Source organism: Thamnophis elegans, chromosome 7 (assembly GCF_009769535.1).
Source record: "Thamnophis elegans isolate rThaEle1 chromosome 7, rThaEle1.pri, whole genome shotgun sequence".
NCBI classification, from domain to species: domain Eukaryota; kingdom Metazoa; phylum Chordata; class Lepidosauria; order Squamata; family Colubridae; genus Thamnophis; species Thamnophis elegans.
In genome coordinates, this window is record NC_045547.1 from 4,913,449 (window position 1) to 4,930,050 (window position 16,602).

General features: G+C 43.3%; 1 protein-coding gene across 2 annotated transcripts; it reads left to right on the forward strand.

Moving 5' to 3' along the window:
- Window positions 1–1,154: 1,154 nt before the first annotated feature.
- On the forward strand, window positions 1,155–8,029 carry LOC116510918 (endonuclease domain-containing 1 protein-like). 2 transcript variants are annotated; one of them, XM_032220573.1, is made up of 3 exons: window positions 1,155–4,496; window positions 5,842–6,146; window positions 7,497–8,029. In XM_032220573.1, exons 2-3 carry the CDS (start codon window positions 5,862–5,864, stop codon window positions 8,016–8,018), a joined length of 807 nt encoding a protein of 268 aa, XP_032076464.1. In that variant the 5' UTR covers window positions 1,155–4,496; window positions 5,842–5,861; the 3' UTR covers window positions 8,019–8,029. The 2 variants fall into 2 exon arrangements, with proteins under 2 accessions (XP_032076464.1, XP_032076463.1); XM_032220572.1 differs by lacking the exon at window positions 1,155–4,496 and having other exon boundaries at window positions 5,718–6,146.
- The last annotated feature ends 8,573 nt before the right edge of the window (window positions 8,030–16,602 follow it).

Here is a 16,602-nt window from a genome sequence, read left to right on the forward strand (position 1 = left end):
TTACATTGTTACAGCGGCATTGTGAAGTTACATCATTCCACATGTGTCAATACATTAGCATCCTTGTGATTTGCTGGAGGCACAAATGGTTTCAGGCAGGTCCTTAGTTTGAATTGCACACCCTGGAGATAGGCAAACATGGTGAATATTTGTTTGGGACATTATCTGGAAGTTGATTGTTTATTAAGTGTGTACATGGCCCAGCTCTCAGCAACTCTGGGTAGTTCACAAGTAGAAAACACACACACACACACACACACACACACACACCCTAATGCAATAATAAAAAGAACAAATGATGGCAACAACCAGAAGCAGACTCACAATATCCAAATGAACCTAATTAATGGCATCTGATGAAGAAGACATATAAGATCACATCACAAATGGCATGGAAATATAGTGAGCGATCTTAAGACTTTTAAGAACTGGGGAAGTTTTGAAACTAAAAACCACAAATCACAGCTACAAATCAAAACTTAACACATTATCAGTATTCAAGAAAAGGGCAAAAACCTGTAAGAGAAAGTGGCCTGAGTATAAAAGGAAGTCTCTTTTAGCCTCTTCCTAACCTCACAATATTAGAACTTGGGTCATCTTCAGAAACTCAATGCAAGAATATTGGGTAATCTGCTACTGTGGAAGGGTTGGTGGCCACATGAAAATGGCTGTAACAGGTGCCCATATATTTTACTGGAAATCACGGAGGGGGGCAGTGGGATAGATGGATTGAGATGCCTCAATCTCCACCCTCCTTTCAAGCTTGTGTGTTCCTCGTCTGAAATGTTTTCAAAGAAAAATCCAAGAAATTCAAGTTATCTGTCAAGGGGGAAGGGGGATTTTCTTGGAACAATGTCTGTTGCCCCCTCCTTGGCTGCTTCATACCTCTTGGACAGACCAGCTCCAACCAGTTCCATTTCTCTTCCACTTGGTTCTTCGAGCCTCAATCGCCACCCCCCTCTAGACTCTGCTGGCTGCCAAGATGCTCCTGATCTTTTGCAACCCTCAAGTTGTCCAGCTGAATCTCAGCCAAGCAAAGCGTATCAAAAATGTTTTGTGCTTTCTCCTTTTTTAATTATGCACTTATTGCAATAGTAAAATCCAATAGAAAGAAAGGAAAAGAATAAAAAGTGAAAAATGCAAGAGAAAAAAAATACAGAAAACGAAAGAAAAGAATAGGAAGAATATAGTGAAGAGAGGAAAGAAATATATTAGACATCAGGAAGAACATATTGACAGTAAAAGCTGTCAATCAGTGGCTCCTGTGTAGGGTGGTTTCTTCAAACAGAGGCTGGATATCCAAATACAGGGAGATTTAAGTCTAATTCAGGATCCTTTGACTTTAAAGAGTACATTTTTAAATTGACTAGCAATAGAGCAACTAATTCAAGCTATACCATTTCCGCACAACTGGCAGATTCAATTCAGCACTCTGCTCTGGGAATATATCACAAAGAAAATCAGAATATTACTTGGAGTCTTGCCAAAATGTTCTATTCAGATTTTTCCCCAAATGACGAAACCTTTGAATTCAATGACCTACTGCCTAGGGATATTCTAAACGAATGGAATGTATTTCCCTGTCCCGGCCCATTCTTCTCCTCCTTATCTCAGTCTGAAATGGCCATCCCAGAGATTAAAAAAATATGGGTGAGAAAACACCTTTGTAATGGATACGGAGAGATTAAATCTTGACTATCATTTTTAGGATTGCCAGAACAGACTAGTTCTAAAGAGCCAGACTGGATTTATTAGCAGACGATTAAAAACTGTCAATTGCAGTCATTGAAAATGGTGTTGTCAACAAGGCAGAGAATTCCTCTTACGTTGCCTAAGGGACTATTCAAGATTTGCTTCTGGTACAACTTTGTCACTTCCTCTTGTTTCCATGCTTTTCAGTCTCATTTATGAACTGTAAATGTTTACAGGAAGAACAGAAGGTGGGGAAAAAACCTACGTGGAATGAATTTTTCCACCATCCTTACTTGTTTACACCTTCGTGTAAAATCAGAGGTTTCTTTTTCTCTTGATGCCCTTTTGGAAAAAAAAAGGTTGAGATACAAGGGACTGTAGATTGTGGCAAAGTTGAGGAAAACCCAGTTTGTGACGCCCCCTCAACCACAACCCTCTTGAGGGGCTTTTGGCCAGTCCCTCCCCATCGGTCAAGAGCCTGGATGATGGGAGGAGGAAACGGTCTGCTCCACAACGGGAGACACAGTTTCAGGCCTTCCTTCAGTTTGACTTTGGGTCCCTCAGCTCTAATTCACAGAGAATATGTGGGGAAAACTAATAGGAAGAGGAAAGGTTAGGTGTCTTGAGCTCCCAAAACGAAAGGCTGGATATGAAAAATAAATAGGTTTCTGATTTCCAAGACTTCAGTCTACGACAGTGATTGGCAACTGAGAGTCCTCTACATGATAAGGGCAACCATGAGCTCTTGATGATGTTACTCTTTCAGTCAATAAAGTTTTCTGGGACAGATCTCTCCGTATCTCCCAATCTTGCGCTACTACTTTGAGATGTTCCATGCTCTGGCAGGTGTCCGTTTTGATGATGTCCAGCCATTGTGTTCTTTAGCGACCTATGGTTTCATCCATAACTGAATAAATCCTCCTTATAAAGGGTCGAGATCCTAGCGAGTGGAAGTCATCATTCCAGGAGTAAAGCAGATGGTATAACGTTGCCAAGGCTGAATGAGGACAGCTGCCTCTCCCCCAGTGGCATGAGCCAATTCCATCCCACCTGGCAAAGAGGACATGCTTGTGAGTGCTTTCAGTTTGGGGGGGGGGGAATGTCTACATCTGGTGGGTACCTTCTCTGCCATGATGCCTACCTTGTGGAGCATTGCCAGGCCTGCCCCCCCCCCCAGGACCGAACATCTCTCCCTGTGACTCCTTTGCTGAGGGAGCTGTTTTTATCCTCCCTTTGCCCAGAGTGATAAATTTTGTGTTTTTGCTAATAATTACTGAGACGTTTTCTATTTTTATTGATTTGGGCCGATTTATTTATTATTGTGTGCTGCCTAGAGTCTTCTTTGAGGGAGATGGGCCACAATATCAATTTGATTAATCAAACGATCAATTTTTGGAGAGAGAGTTCTCATGAGCAAGAATCCTGTAATATCTTCAGACATAATGGTATCACAAGATTCGAGGCAACAACAACAGCAGTAGCAAAATGTGGGATGCTGCTGCCATTCCCTGAAACCACACAGTGGCCTGCAAAGTGACATCCCTTTGGTTTGCAGAGTTTGAGATCCACGACTGTAAGATTATAGGTTAGTATTTGGACATGCTAAATACTCTTATTTAATGAGTGATGAATGTATTGATATTATTTCTGGCTTATTGTGCAGTCAAAGGAGCAAGAGGTTGGTTAACCTCTGCTAAGTAATTGGTAAATTTCTGGGTTTTCTCCTCACAATTGTATCCATTTTAATCTCAAGTTCTTCCCATTTGTAGGAAGGAAAGATGGGTAGATACTGATGAATTCATATTAAAAATGAACCAACGATGTTCCCATTAAACCACAGCAACCAAATTCAACAATCACATATACTTCACTCACGGAGGACCAGCTTGGGAACTGTTACTTCTTGCATTTTAAGAAGCACAATAGCTGCCATAAACCTCTTCAAAATTTAGCATTAATTCCGCTCTTCATATTTCTCAACTTCAAAAATTGCAAAAAAAGAACAAAAACGTGGAGGGGAGAGGAAAATCGGGGATTATGTGGCATGCATGAACCTGTCTCCTTCAGCCACCAATTTTGCAACTTTTGCAAGTCTGGCTTAAGGTGTGGATGGCCTATTAACACCAGGCCTGAAGTGTGAACGGCCCCTGGGACCCTGCTGCCATTGTTAAAGATGAGAACGCTCAAAAACAAAAAAACAGTTACAATTTTTGTGAGCCCCACAAATGAGCCCAGAATTTTGCGTTCTGAACTGGAAAAAACAAGATTGTAGAGCTAAGCCCTCCGAGGCTTTCGCAATTTCATTTTCTTCCCTATCTAAATTTTTCAACTCTTCCAAATAAACAGATTTGGCAAGTTCTTTTTTTATTTTTATTTTTAAAAGAAGCTCAACAACTTAACAAACATTTCCCTTGCCTCCAGCTTCCTAATCGATAGAAAACAAGGTGCATTACAATCAAGCTGGCGCTATTTTCCCCTTTTAGTTCCACACCCAGGTTTTCTGATGTGCGCATCCAGATGAGATTCTGCTCCATAAATTCCTCCAGCTTGAATTACAAATTTGAGGTAAACGAGGGCTTTCTTTAAAAAAAGAATAATAATTATCAAGACGGATGTTTTAGAATTTAGATTCCAAACTCCGCCTTGCCTTTAGTGCTTCAGCTCCTAGGGGCAGTTTTCTGTTCCTTTATAAATCCTAGTCGTGGAGTGACTTCTCACAGCCTGGACTTTCTTCTCAAACTTCGGACTGGTCCACGCCATTCTTGCCTTCATCTTCTCCTGCTCCAAAGATCGCACAGCCAAAGGTGAGTCTTGTACCTTAAAAGATGGCTTTAGGAAGTGGTTTTTCGGTGTGTTTGGAAATAGCTGCTGTATATCATAACCCATGCTGTACTAATGAATAAGTATTCAAACTCGGACGAATTCTTTGAACCATGTGGCAATATTTACTTTTTGGGCAATTGGTGCTAACTGGCTTGATGATAGATCCGTTTCATCGTTTCCTTGCCAATCAAATCAGGTTGCAATTCGGAAAATAATTAAGGGAAATAAGTTCTACGGAGGGGCATCTCCGTTTTCCAGGACTGTGCAAATAAAGGCTGGTTTTATAGAACAAGCCTTGCTAGCTTGCTTTCCCCCCACCACAGGATACCCTGAATCAGAAATGCTGTTTGAGCTCTGTTGTACATATTAAGCCACAAGAAAACTAAACCAAGGCTAAAACTAACAACGTTTGCAAGTTGTATGGATGCAGCAATAGCTGTTTAACTGGCCTGGCTTTGCACGTATATGGGAAGCAAGCTGTAGAACTAGGATGAGTGAGTTGGGGCATCCAGGATGAATGACAGTTCAACTCCAGGTGAATGTTAAAGTTAGAACTTTTCTGGACGTTGATCCCACAGTCAAATGCTCTTTCTATTAGGACATTCCCCCGTCCCCACCTAGATGGAGTTAGCACCTGCCTTTTGGTAACCAAGGCCTGTTAGTCCAATATCTTAGGGTGACAGAGAAACCTGGCTGTTCCGACAGGCCTGGGGCTAAAGAGCTTTTGCCCCCCTCCTCGAATGGTATGGTTGTTGTGTGTTTTTAAATTGTGTATTGTTATGTTTCGTCTTTTTATCCCCTGTCTGTACCCCCTTCCATGACCAAGTTGTGAGCCGCCCTGAGTCCCCTTCGGGGAAAAGGGCAGCATATAAATGAAATAAATCCAAATCCAAATCCAAATAGATATTTGATCACTGCAATCTATGTATTTGATTATAGAATATAGAATAATAGTGTTAGAAGAGACCTTGGAGGTCTTCTAGTCCAGCCCCCTGCTCAGGCAGGAAACCCTACACCACTTCAGACAAATGGCTATCGAACATCTTCTTAAAAACCTCCAGTGTTGGAGCATTCAGAACTTCTGGAGGCAAGCTGTTCCACTGATTAATTGTCCTAACTGTCAGGAAATTCCTCCTTAGTTCTAGGTTGCTTCGCTCCTTGATTAGTTTCCACCCATTGCTTCTTGTTCTGCCCACGGGTGCTTTGGAGAAGAGGTTGAACCCCCCCCTCTTCTGGGTGAAGCTATAAACTGTCTTAATCAGTACTTTGCCCAGGTAGGAGGGCAAGGTGTCTGGTGGGGGATTTTGATGGCCATCTTCCTTCCAGGCTCAAGAGCTTCTCAAGCCATGTTGTTGCTGTCCTCCCTGCTTTTGATGGTCGCCTGCTTTCCCCTGGCTGCCAAAGCTGAAGTGGTGCAAGACTTCAAGAATTGCCTGGAGTTCTTTTTGGATAAGTTGCCACCCGGAGATGCTCTGACGCCGGCTAACCCTGCAAGGATTTGCCAGTTTTACAACAATGCCTACCGCTTTGCCACCATGTATGACCGAGAGAAGCGCATCCCCATATACTCTGCTTACAAATGCAAACCCGGACAAGGTCCCAGGTACCGAGGTTGGATGATCGAGCCTCAGGTAAAGGCATTTCCCCCCCCCCCTCTCGTTTCATACTGTTTCTAACCATTGAACCATCTGGCTCAGTGCTTCTCAATCTCCATGGCTTTAAGCTAGGTGGACTTCTGGATTCCGGAGATGTCCAGAATTCCCCAACCATGAAGGGGTCCTTGGTGCTCTCTAAACTTGGTAGTCTTCTTGCAGACATTCCACTATCCAAACTAGGTAACACCATCAGTGCTCTTCAAGAAAACAACCGAGCTCAGAGAGCATCAAGGACCCCTCATTTCAACCCTGAGCTACAAATATTCTCTTATTGATTCCACAACCAGCATGCAGAGAATTTGGTCTTATATTACAGGAAGGCAGAGTCTCACATAGATCAATCATCTATGTAGCTGTATCTATCCTCCCTCCCTCCCTCCCTCTCTCTCCCTCTTTTTCCTCTTCCTCCCTCTCGGTAAAAGTCATATTGCTGATACCACCAACCAAGAATGCTGGTGTGCTTCCCTTTATCAGGAGTGTTCCAGTGAAGATTGGAAAGTGATTCATTTGGATCGTTTTAATTTGGATCCCCTGCATTGAAAGAGATTTTGGATTCCATAGCCTCACCTCTATCATTTCAATGTGTCTAAAATACTATATAAAATTCTATATATATATATATATATCTATAAGGGACGCGGTGACTCAGTGGCTAAAATGCTGAGCTTGTCGATCAGAAAGGTCAGCAGTTCGAATCCCTAGTGCCGCGTAACTAAGTGAGCTCCCGTGATTTGTGCCAGCTTCTGCCAACCTAGCAGTTTGAAAGCATGCAAAAATGCAGATAGAAAAATGGGGACCACCTTTGGTGGGAAGGGAACAGCATTCCGTTCGCCTTTGGCATTGAGTCATGCCAGCCACATGACCACAGAGACATCTTCAGACAGCGTTGGCTCTTCGGCTTTGAAACGGAGATGAGCACCGCCCCCTAGAGTCAGGAATGCCTAGCACATAAGTGCGAGGGGAACCTTTACCTTTAAAATTCTATAATTGTCCAGATTCCTTCCTTCAAAGCCGAGGTGGCGCAGTGGTTAAATGCAGCACTGCAGGCTACTTCAGCTGACTGCAGTTCTGCAGTTTGGCTGTTCAAATCTCACCGGCTCAGGGTTGACTCAGCCTTCCATCCTTCCGAGGTGGGTAAAATGAGGACCCGGATTGTTGTTGGGGGCGATATGCTGACTCTGTAAACCGCTTAGAGAGGGCTGAAAGCCCTTTGAAGCGGTATATAAGTCTAACTGCTATTGCTATTGCTATTCAGTTGATCCCTTAACCTGAGTTGGTGTTGTGTGTTTCCTGTGAGCTACTAACTCGCGTCCATTTGTCTTCCAGCTGGTAGATCCCACTTTAGGCAAGAGCATGGAGGATGAGCGTCAAGCCAACGTCCCTGCTGATATGGTAAAAAAGAGCCAGGCCATTTCTGAGGATTACACCCAGTCTTTAAGTATTGAAAAGGGACACCTGAACCCAGTGGGCCATCAGCCGGATGAAGACAGCCGAGCTGCCACTTCCACCCTGACTAACATCGTGCCCCAGTTCAGCAAACTCAACCAAGATTCCTGGGCAAACTACGAGAACCGTATCCGGAAGGAAGCTCTGGCCTGCCTTGACATGTACGTCATTGCGGGCGTTGTCCCAGGGAAGGAGTACCTCTCCGACCACTGGATCAACAAGCCCAGCCACATCTGGTCTGCAGCGTGCTGCGTGAAGGATAATAATAAGAGGGCTTCGTGGGCGGCCATTGCCAAAAACAGTGAGAACGAAGTAAAAGAATGGAGCTTGGAGAAACTACAGAAAATTCTTGCTGACCTCTACGGGAGGGAGAAAGTCGACCTGTTCAACGGTTCCTGTTAAGAGATACACAACTGGACCAGGGGTGTGCATAGGTGGGTGGGTGGGTGGGTGGGTGTGTGGTAGCAACAAATTCAAGATGGTGGCTATGACCATAACCATTTTTTTCTCGCCAAAGTAGTTCAAGGGCAGACCTCTTTGATAGCATAAGGAGTAAGTTTCTGTCCTTAATTAACCACTGTTCTGTAGGAGTGCCACCAGGCAGAGCCGGGGTGGGGGTGGAGTGAAGCATGTCATCAGCCTAGAGTCATTTTGTTCCCACAAACAGTCCCAGTTCTGTTGATCCTTTCTAGTGCTGATTTAAGAGATGAACTTTAGCTGGCTGCGCAGGCAATAAATATTCTGAACGGCAACTTGAATTGATCTGAATTCATGGAAAAAACATTGCAAAGGGTAAGGCCTATATACATGCCATTTCGTCTGGGCCCATCCATCAAAGCAGGGCCACCTGATGGACAGAAATTACGTTGGTAAGGTAGATCCAGCTGGGGGGTGGGGATTTGGTGCCTCTTAAGATGTTTGCTCTACCACCTACAAAACTCTTGGTTGCCAACCACCAATCACAATCTCAAGGTTTGCTTTGGGAAGCAAAAACCTATTTTTTTTTTTTAAATATATTTTATTCATTTTTCAGATTCCATTTGCAATCACTTATATACAGGGTATTTACTATAAGAAAAGAAAAAAAGAAAAAGGGAATAAAACGAACAAATAAAAAGGAAACACAACTCATCATTCACAACCCCACCTAACCCTTCCATCCTCCATACACCCCATCTACCCCCTCCAACTTTCCTTTCTCCCTCTAACACTCCCCTCCTACTTCCCTTTCCCCTCAAACCTTCCTTCTCCCCTTACTCCCCGGACACCCTCCTTACATTCCCCTTACTCCTTCCTTACTCCTCCCTCTTCCTTCCCTCTACCTCCCTCCTTGGTGTATGCCTTTATTCGAGTGTTGTTTGATCTGATAAAAGTAAAATGAACCAAGGAAAAAAAAATAGAATAAAAGAAAAGAAAAAAAGAACCACCGTATATAAATACATTCTTGTTCTTATTAAGACTATGTTAACACCCCCCACCCCCCCCCACAAATCCCCATCCCTAATCCTCCCGACTTCCCAGGGCCCACACCTGGCACTACCTTCTGTTTAAAATATCTTGTATACATATGGATTAAAAAATAAAAGTAATATGTCAAAAGAAAGAAAAACAGAAAAAAAAGGAGAGAAAAGAAAAGAGAAAAAAAAAGAAAGAAAAAAAAAGAAACCACTCTTTGTGTTGATCTCAGCCCCCCATCTTTATCTATGCTTAAATAGTATAAATCATTCTATCTATATTTTATTCTCGTCTCTTACTTCTTTGCTATTTACCCCGACCTTCTGTAGACTCTCCCGTTCCTCTTCCTAAACCTCATGATCCCTTCCGATAAAATTTAAGCAACGTGGTTCATGCCACATATTCAAATATGACTTTACAGAAGAGTAATCAAGCTTTCCCTTCTAGTAAAATTTAAACAGTGTAAATGATCTTTCTTAACCTCCTTTTCAAACAGTAATTCAAAATAATCTAGCCAAGCTTCCCCTTCTTAGTAAAATTAAGCAGCGTAGATCAAATATTACTTTACACAGAGATCAATTTCTATCTTAAGATAATTCCAACCGACTTTCTCTTCTAATAGGATTTAAATAACGTAGTTCATTCCACATGCATTTTACCCTCATCCCTTACTTGTCTGATATTTACCACTATCAGATTTATACTAGCATTTGTTTAAAATCTAACTCAAAGCAATTTCAACCAACTTTCCCTTCTAATAAAAGTTAAATAGCATGGATCATTCCACATATTCAAATAATACTTTCAGCAAGAGTCAGTTAACCTTCTGTTTTAAAGTAGTCCCTTCTAACAAAGTTTAAGCAACATAAATCATTCCGCATTCTTTTTACACTTATCTTAAGATAATCCCAACCGGCTTTCTGTTCTAATAGGCTTTAAACAACGTAAATCATTCCACATATATTTTACCCTCATCCCTTGCTTGTCTGATGTTTACCACTATCAAATTTATGCTAACGTTAATTTAAAATCTAGCTCAAAGTAGTTTCACCCAGCTTTCCCTTCTAATAAGAATTAGTCCGCTTTTTCTACCGGAGAGAGGTCTCAAACCCCCATTCAGTCCTCAACTTTGGCGAGTATTTTGAAATGTCTAAATTCTCGATCTCCGTTTTTCTGCTTCTCCGAGGGAGGAAGAGCAGAGCAAAACTGCATTCAGTTTTGGTCATCACAATGTAGAAAAGATTTGGAGACGTTAGAAAGGGTGCAGAGAAGAGCAACAAAGAGGATTAGGGGACTGGAGGCTAAAACATAGGAAGAATGGTTGCAGGAACTGGGTATGTCTAGTTTAATAGAAAGAAGGATTAGGGGAGACATGATAGCAGCCTTCCAATATCTCGGGTTGCCACAAAGAAGAGGGAGTCAAACTATTCTCCAAGGCACCTGAGGGTAGAACGCAAAGCAATGGGTGGAAACTAATCAAGGAGAGAATCAAGTTAGAACTGAGGAGAAATTTCCTGACAGTTAGAACAATTAACCAGTGGAACAGAAGTGGCCTCCAGAAGTTGTGAATGCCCCAACACTGGAAGTCTTTCAGAAGATGTTGGATAGCCATTTGTCTGAAACGATATAGGGTTTCCTGCCTAGGCAGGGGGTTGGACTAGAAGACCTCCAAGGTTCCTTCCAACTCTGCTATTGTATTATTATTGTAAGAGAATAGAAGTAGAGTAGAGTAGGAATAGAGTAGAGTAGAATAGAAGTAGAGTAAGAATAGAATAGAGTAGAATAGAATAGAAGTAGGAATAGAATAGAGTAGAGAGAGAATAGGAATAGGAATATTTTATAGACCAAGAGTGATTGGACACACAAGGAATTTGTCTCTAGTGCATAAGCTCTCTGTATATACAACTGCATGTGATAGGTCATAGATAGGTCATAGATCATAAATCATAGTTAACAATCATTAATCACAAGATGCAAATAACAGGTGATACATGATAGTAGGAAAGATGAGACGTTGAGAAAAGATTAGAAATGAGAAAGATTGCAATAAGAATAAAGCCTACTACATGGATTACACACACACACACACACACACACACACACACACACACAAATACACCACCAAAATGTGGGCCTGGGCAGTGTTGTGTGAAGGTATTACTGGCATCCTGCCATCTCTCTGTCATTAGAAAGAGAGCAGAATGTGGAAAGAGAAAACACTTCCTCTTTTTCTATATCAGCTCAGCCAAGCTTTTTTTAAAAAAAAAACTTTGCTTTAAAAGATGAATAGGCTACAGATAAGAATTCTCCTCCCAGGGAGCCTGGGTGTCTGTGGGTGTTTCTACAAGCCACCCCACACTTTCATTTTCTGTTTGCTTTCTTTGCTGTGATTTCTTCGAAATGAGCACAGCGCGAATCCATGCCAAGTTTCTGATTAAGCCTGTCCAATGTCACAATAAAAGCAGATGCTCTGAGGAAGCGCCCTCAACTTGCAAGAACTTCTGAATAGGTAAACCTGTTTGTTCAGGTTAAATGAGGTTGTTTCCTGGGGCTGGGGTGGGGGTGTTGGCTGGGGAATTCTGGGAGTTGAAGTCCGGACATCTTCAAGATGCCAAGGTTGAGAAACACTGTTCCAGAACCTCTGTTGGCGTTAAACTGAAGACAGAAGGTGGCAGCACTGCACCGCCTAATAAAACTCCCAAGTGTCCTTTAAAAGTTTCCTAACAGGAGGAGGAAGAGCAGGAAAAGAATGTAAGAGAGAGACAGAATAGAGAACAGGGAGGGAGAATGAGAGGGAGGAGACCCCTTTGCAAAGGATGGGCAGGATAACAATAGCAATAGCAGTTAGACTTATATACCGCTTCATAGGGCTTTCAGCCCTCTCTAAGTGGTTTACAGAGTCAGCATATCGCCCCCAACAACAATCCGGCTCCTCATTTTACCCACCTCGGAAGGATGGAAGGCTGAGTCAACCCTGAGCCAGTGAGATTTGAACAGCTGAACTGCAGAACTAGCAGTCAGCTGAAGTAGCTTGCTTGCAGTACAGCACTCTAACCACTGCGCCACCTTGGCTCCTTCCTCAAATTCCATTTGCAGCTTGTGGACAGTCCCTCCTTCCTTCACCACCCAAGGCAGAATTGATGGAAGTGGCTGCAATTTATCCACTATCAAGTTTATGTGTGTTGCATAACAGAAGAATTACTTAGCAAATATAGGAAAGGACCTGGTTTGAATAATACATTCCAACCAGGGGTGGGTTCCTGCCAGTTCTAACCTCTTCCATAGAAGAGATTCCACAAATCTACCGTGCCGTTTAGAAACAGTTCCAGCTCCCTCCCCCCACCCGTCCGCACATCATCAAGATGAAGAGCGAGAAGAGGAATTCTGGGAGTTGAAGTCCACAAGTCTTAAAGCTGTCAAGTTTGAACACCCCTGGGTTTTTTTTCTAAAGGGTTAGGGTGCAAGGGTTTTGTAACTTGATAGCTTTAAGACTTGTGTGCTTCAAATTCCAGAGTTTCTGAGCCAACATGACTGGAGGAGGAATTCTGGAAGTTGAAGTCCACAAGTCTTAAAGCTGTCAAGTTTGAACACCCCTGGGGGTCTTTTTTTCCTAAAGGGTTAAGGGTGCGAGGGTCTTGTAACTTGACAGCTTTAAGACTTGCGTGCTTCAAATGCCAAAGTTTCTGAGCCAACATTTTGGTTGCTAAGCAAGAGCGTTGTTAAGTGAGTTTCACCACATTTTACAAGCTGGCCACGCCCACCTGTTCACACGACTTCCAAGCCACTCCCACCCAGTCATGTGGTTGGCAAGCCACTCCCATCCAGTCACATTGCCAGCAAGCTACATCTACCGAAGAGGTTCTAAAAATTTTTGAAACCCACCACTGATTCCAACATATCAGAGAATTGAGAATCATCTTAAAAGGGATGTAAAGGACACCTGTCTTTTTTTTGTGTGTGTAAAATTTTCTTTTTATTTTCAAAACAAACATACAAATCCTCCTTCTTTACATACTGTAGAAAGTATATCAGCTGGTTACAAAAGGCTTTTGTGCATCTCTTCCACCGTCATCAAATATAATTCATATTAATTCAAATATCTTAACTCAGATATTTATTATATTACCATCATCATACCTCCACTTTTATTTGACTATAGTTATTTAAACGTCCTTCATCCTTAAATATACCAAGATTCAATACATAAACCACATGCTGGCATTTCATTTACTTATTTATAAAACCCTCCATTGACATTAAATCCTCATATCCTGTTTTAGCTAAACATCCATAATATTTAATACCAAAATTTTCTAATCCTCCATGTATATAATTTGTTATCACCTGTCTTTTCTTACCTTTATCTGCCAACCTGTTGTAGGAAAAAGGACTCAGGTGGAAAAATCCTGCCTCATCTTTTCATGGTCAAATATTTAGCCATTGAGGAAGTAGAGAGAATCCTTCAGTGGCCACCAATAGCAGAAGAATTGCCTTACCCAGTTCCTGTAACCATTCAACTTCACTAACAGAGATGTCAATGCCTGGAATGCTCTACCTGACACTGTGGTTTCTTCCCCAAACCCCCAAAACTTTAACCTTAGACTTTCAACTGTCGACCTCACCCAGTGGTGGGTTTCAAAAATTGTTCGAACCTGCTCTGTGGGTGTGGCCTCCTTTGTGGGAGTGGCTTGCTGCCCATGTGACCCGGTGGGAGTGGCTTGCCGCCCATATGACCGGATATGAAGATGCCGACGACACTTGTCAGAACCACCTTAAATTATCTCACCCACAGCACTGGCATGCATAAGAATATGATGTAAACTTGTTTTTCAAAAGGCATCTTTGGTTTGCGTTAAAACAACTTCAACGCACGCAATGTTCCGATTGCACCACAAACGCAGTAGTCATCCTTACCTTTCACAGAGGCACTGAGTTTTACAAATATGAGCATGATAGTGTAGAATAATCATATCCAAGGACCAGTGGTGGGTTTCAAAAAGGTTTGGAACCTCTTCTGTAGGTGTGGCCTGCTTTCCGGGTCCACTGGTGGAACCTCTTCTAACCGGTTCGGTAGATTTGACGAACCGGTTCTACTGAATAGGTGCGAACTGGTAGGAACCTACCTCTGACCTCACCCCATTCCTAAGAGGTCCATAAGGGGGGCGTGCATAAGCGCACCAGCGTGCCTATCGTCCCTGTCCTAATATTCCCTTGCATTTGTATTCATTTCATATATTCAAAATCATGTTTACACTTATATCTGTTGTCTAATGCATGCTTGACAAAATAAATAAATAAAATTAATAACTAAAACTAAGAAGATTGAAGGCCTGGAGACTAAAACATATGAAGAACAGTTGCAGGATTTGGGTATGGCCAGTCGAGAGAAAAGAAGGACTAGGGGGGACATGATAACTGCCTTCCAGTATTTGAGGGGCTGCCCCAAAGAAGAGGGGAGTCAACTCATTTTCCAAAGCAACTGAGGGCAGAACAAGAAGCAATGGGCGGAAACTAATCAAGGACAGAAGCAACCTGGAATTAAGGAGAAACTTCCTAACGGTGAGGACAATTAACCAGTGGAACAGCTTACCACCAGAAATTGTGGGTGCTTCATCACTGGAGGTATTTAAACAGAGATTGGATAGCCACTTGTCTCAAATTGTTTAAGGTTTCCTGATTGAGCAGAGGGTCAGACTAGAAGACCTCCAAGGTTCCCTCCAGCTCTATTCTGATTATAAACAGCCAGTCAACCTATCAATGAAGTTGATAAGAGCCGAGGTGGCGCAGTGGTTAAATGCAGCACTGCAGGCTACTTCAGCTGACTGCAGTTCTGCAGTTCTGCAGTTCAAATCTCACCGGCTCAGGGTTGACTCAGCCTTCCATCCTTCCGAGGTGGGTGAAATGAGGACCCGGATTGTTGTTGGGGGCAATATGCTGACTCTGTAAACCACTTAGAGAGGACTGAAAGCCCTACGAAGCAGTATATAAGTCTAACTGCTATTGCTATTGTTATTGGTTGGTTGGTTGGTCATATGACTAAACAAATACTGTGTAACTCTGCCTTTAAAAAAAGGACAGTGTTAATTTTGCTAGAGGAAACATATATTCTGAATGAGGATTGCACAACACTTGTGCAATGATATGACTAATGGCTGTGCATATTTATCTCAGACTAGACAAATATCAGCACACCACAGACAACAATGCCAACGCCCCATAGATAACCTCAAGGAGCAACTGGGGGAAAACCCCATGATCCCAGAGCACACAGAAATGATAATAACCACCATCTGGAGTACACCTCTAAGACAAACTGGAAAAAAGAAAGGAAAAAAAAACACAAATGATACTTACACAAGACAAACCACAGAAAGAAAAAAAAACCACAGAAGGATGAAATAACAGAGTTGGGATCTTAGAGGTCTTCTAATCTAACCCCTTGCTCAAGCAGGAAACCCTGTAGCATTTCTAGACAAATGGTTGTCCAACATATTCTGAAAAACTTTCAGTGTTGGAGCCTTTACAACTTCTGGAGGTCAAAGACTTTTTAAAGTTAAAATACAGGAGCGGAGTGTCACGTTCTTTCACAGCAAAATGACGGCCAGGGTAGATGCCACATGGCAGAGGTCCTCAAACTACGGCCCGCGGGCCAGATACGGCCCGCCAAAGCCTTTGATCTGGCCCACGAGGGAACACAAGGCTGCCCCACCCACATCGCCCCACCTACCCGCATGGGCCTGTTTTTGGCCTCTCCAGCCTCCAGAGAGAGGGAGGGAGGGAGGGATGGAAAGAGAGGGGGGCACCCCCCCCAAGGCAGCTGCATCCCTTCACTAACCTGCTTTTCACCCCCCCCAGAAGCATAACAAAATGAAGTTTAATTTGTGTGTATTGTTTAATGCTGCTAAATTGGCCATGCCCAGCCAGTCACATGACCTAGACACACCCACCCAGTCACATCTGCCTAGTCACACAACCACCTAGCCACACCCACCCAGTCACATGACCACATAGCCACACCCACCCAGTCACATGACCCCCAGCCACATCCGCCCAGTCACACCACCACCTAGCCACATCTGCCTAGTCACACGACCACCTAGCCACACCCAACCAGTCACATGATCACCTAGCCACACCCACCCAGTCACATGATCACCTAGCCACACCCACCCAGTCACATGATGCCCAACCACATCCACCCAGTCACACGACCACCTAGCCACACCCACCCAGTCACATGACCACCTAGCCACACCCACCCAGTCACACACCACCTAGCCACACCCACCCAGTTACACTACCTAGCCACACCCACCCAGTCACATGACCACCTAGCCACACGCACCCAGTCACATGACCACCTAGCCACACCCACCCAGTCACACCACCCAGTCACACCACCTAGCCACACCCACCCAGTCACATGACCACCTAGCCACACCCACCCAGTCACACCACCTAGCCACTCCCACCCAGTCACATGACCCCAGCCACATCCACCCAGCCAGTCCAGCCCCCCAACAGTCTGAGG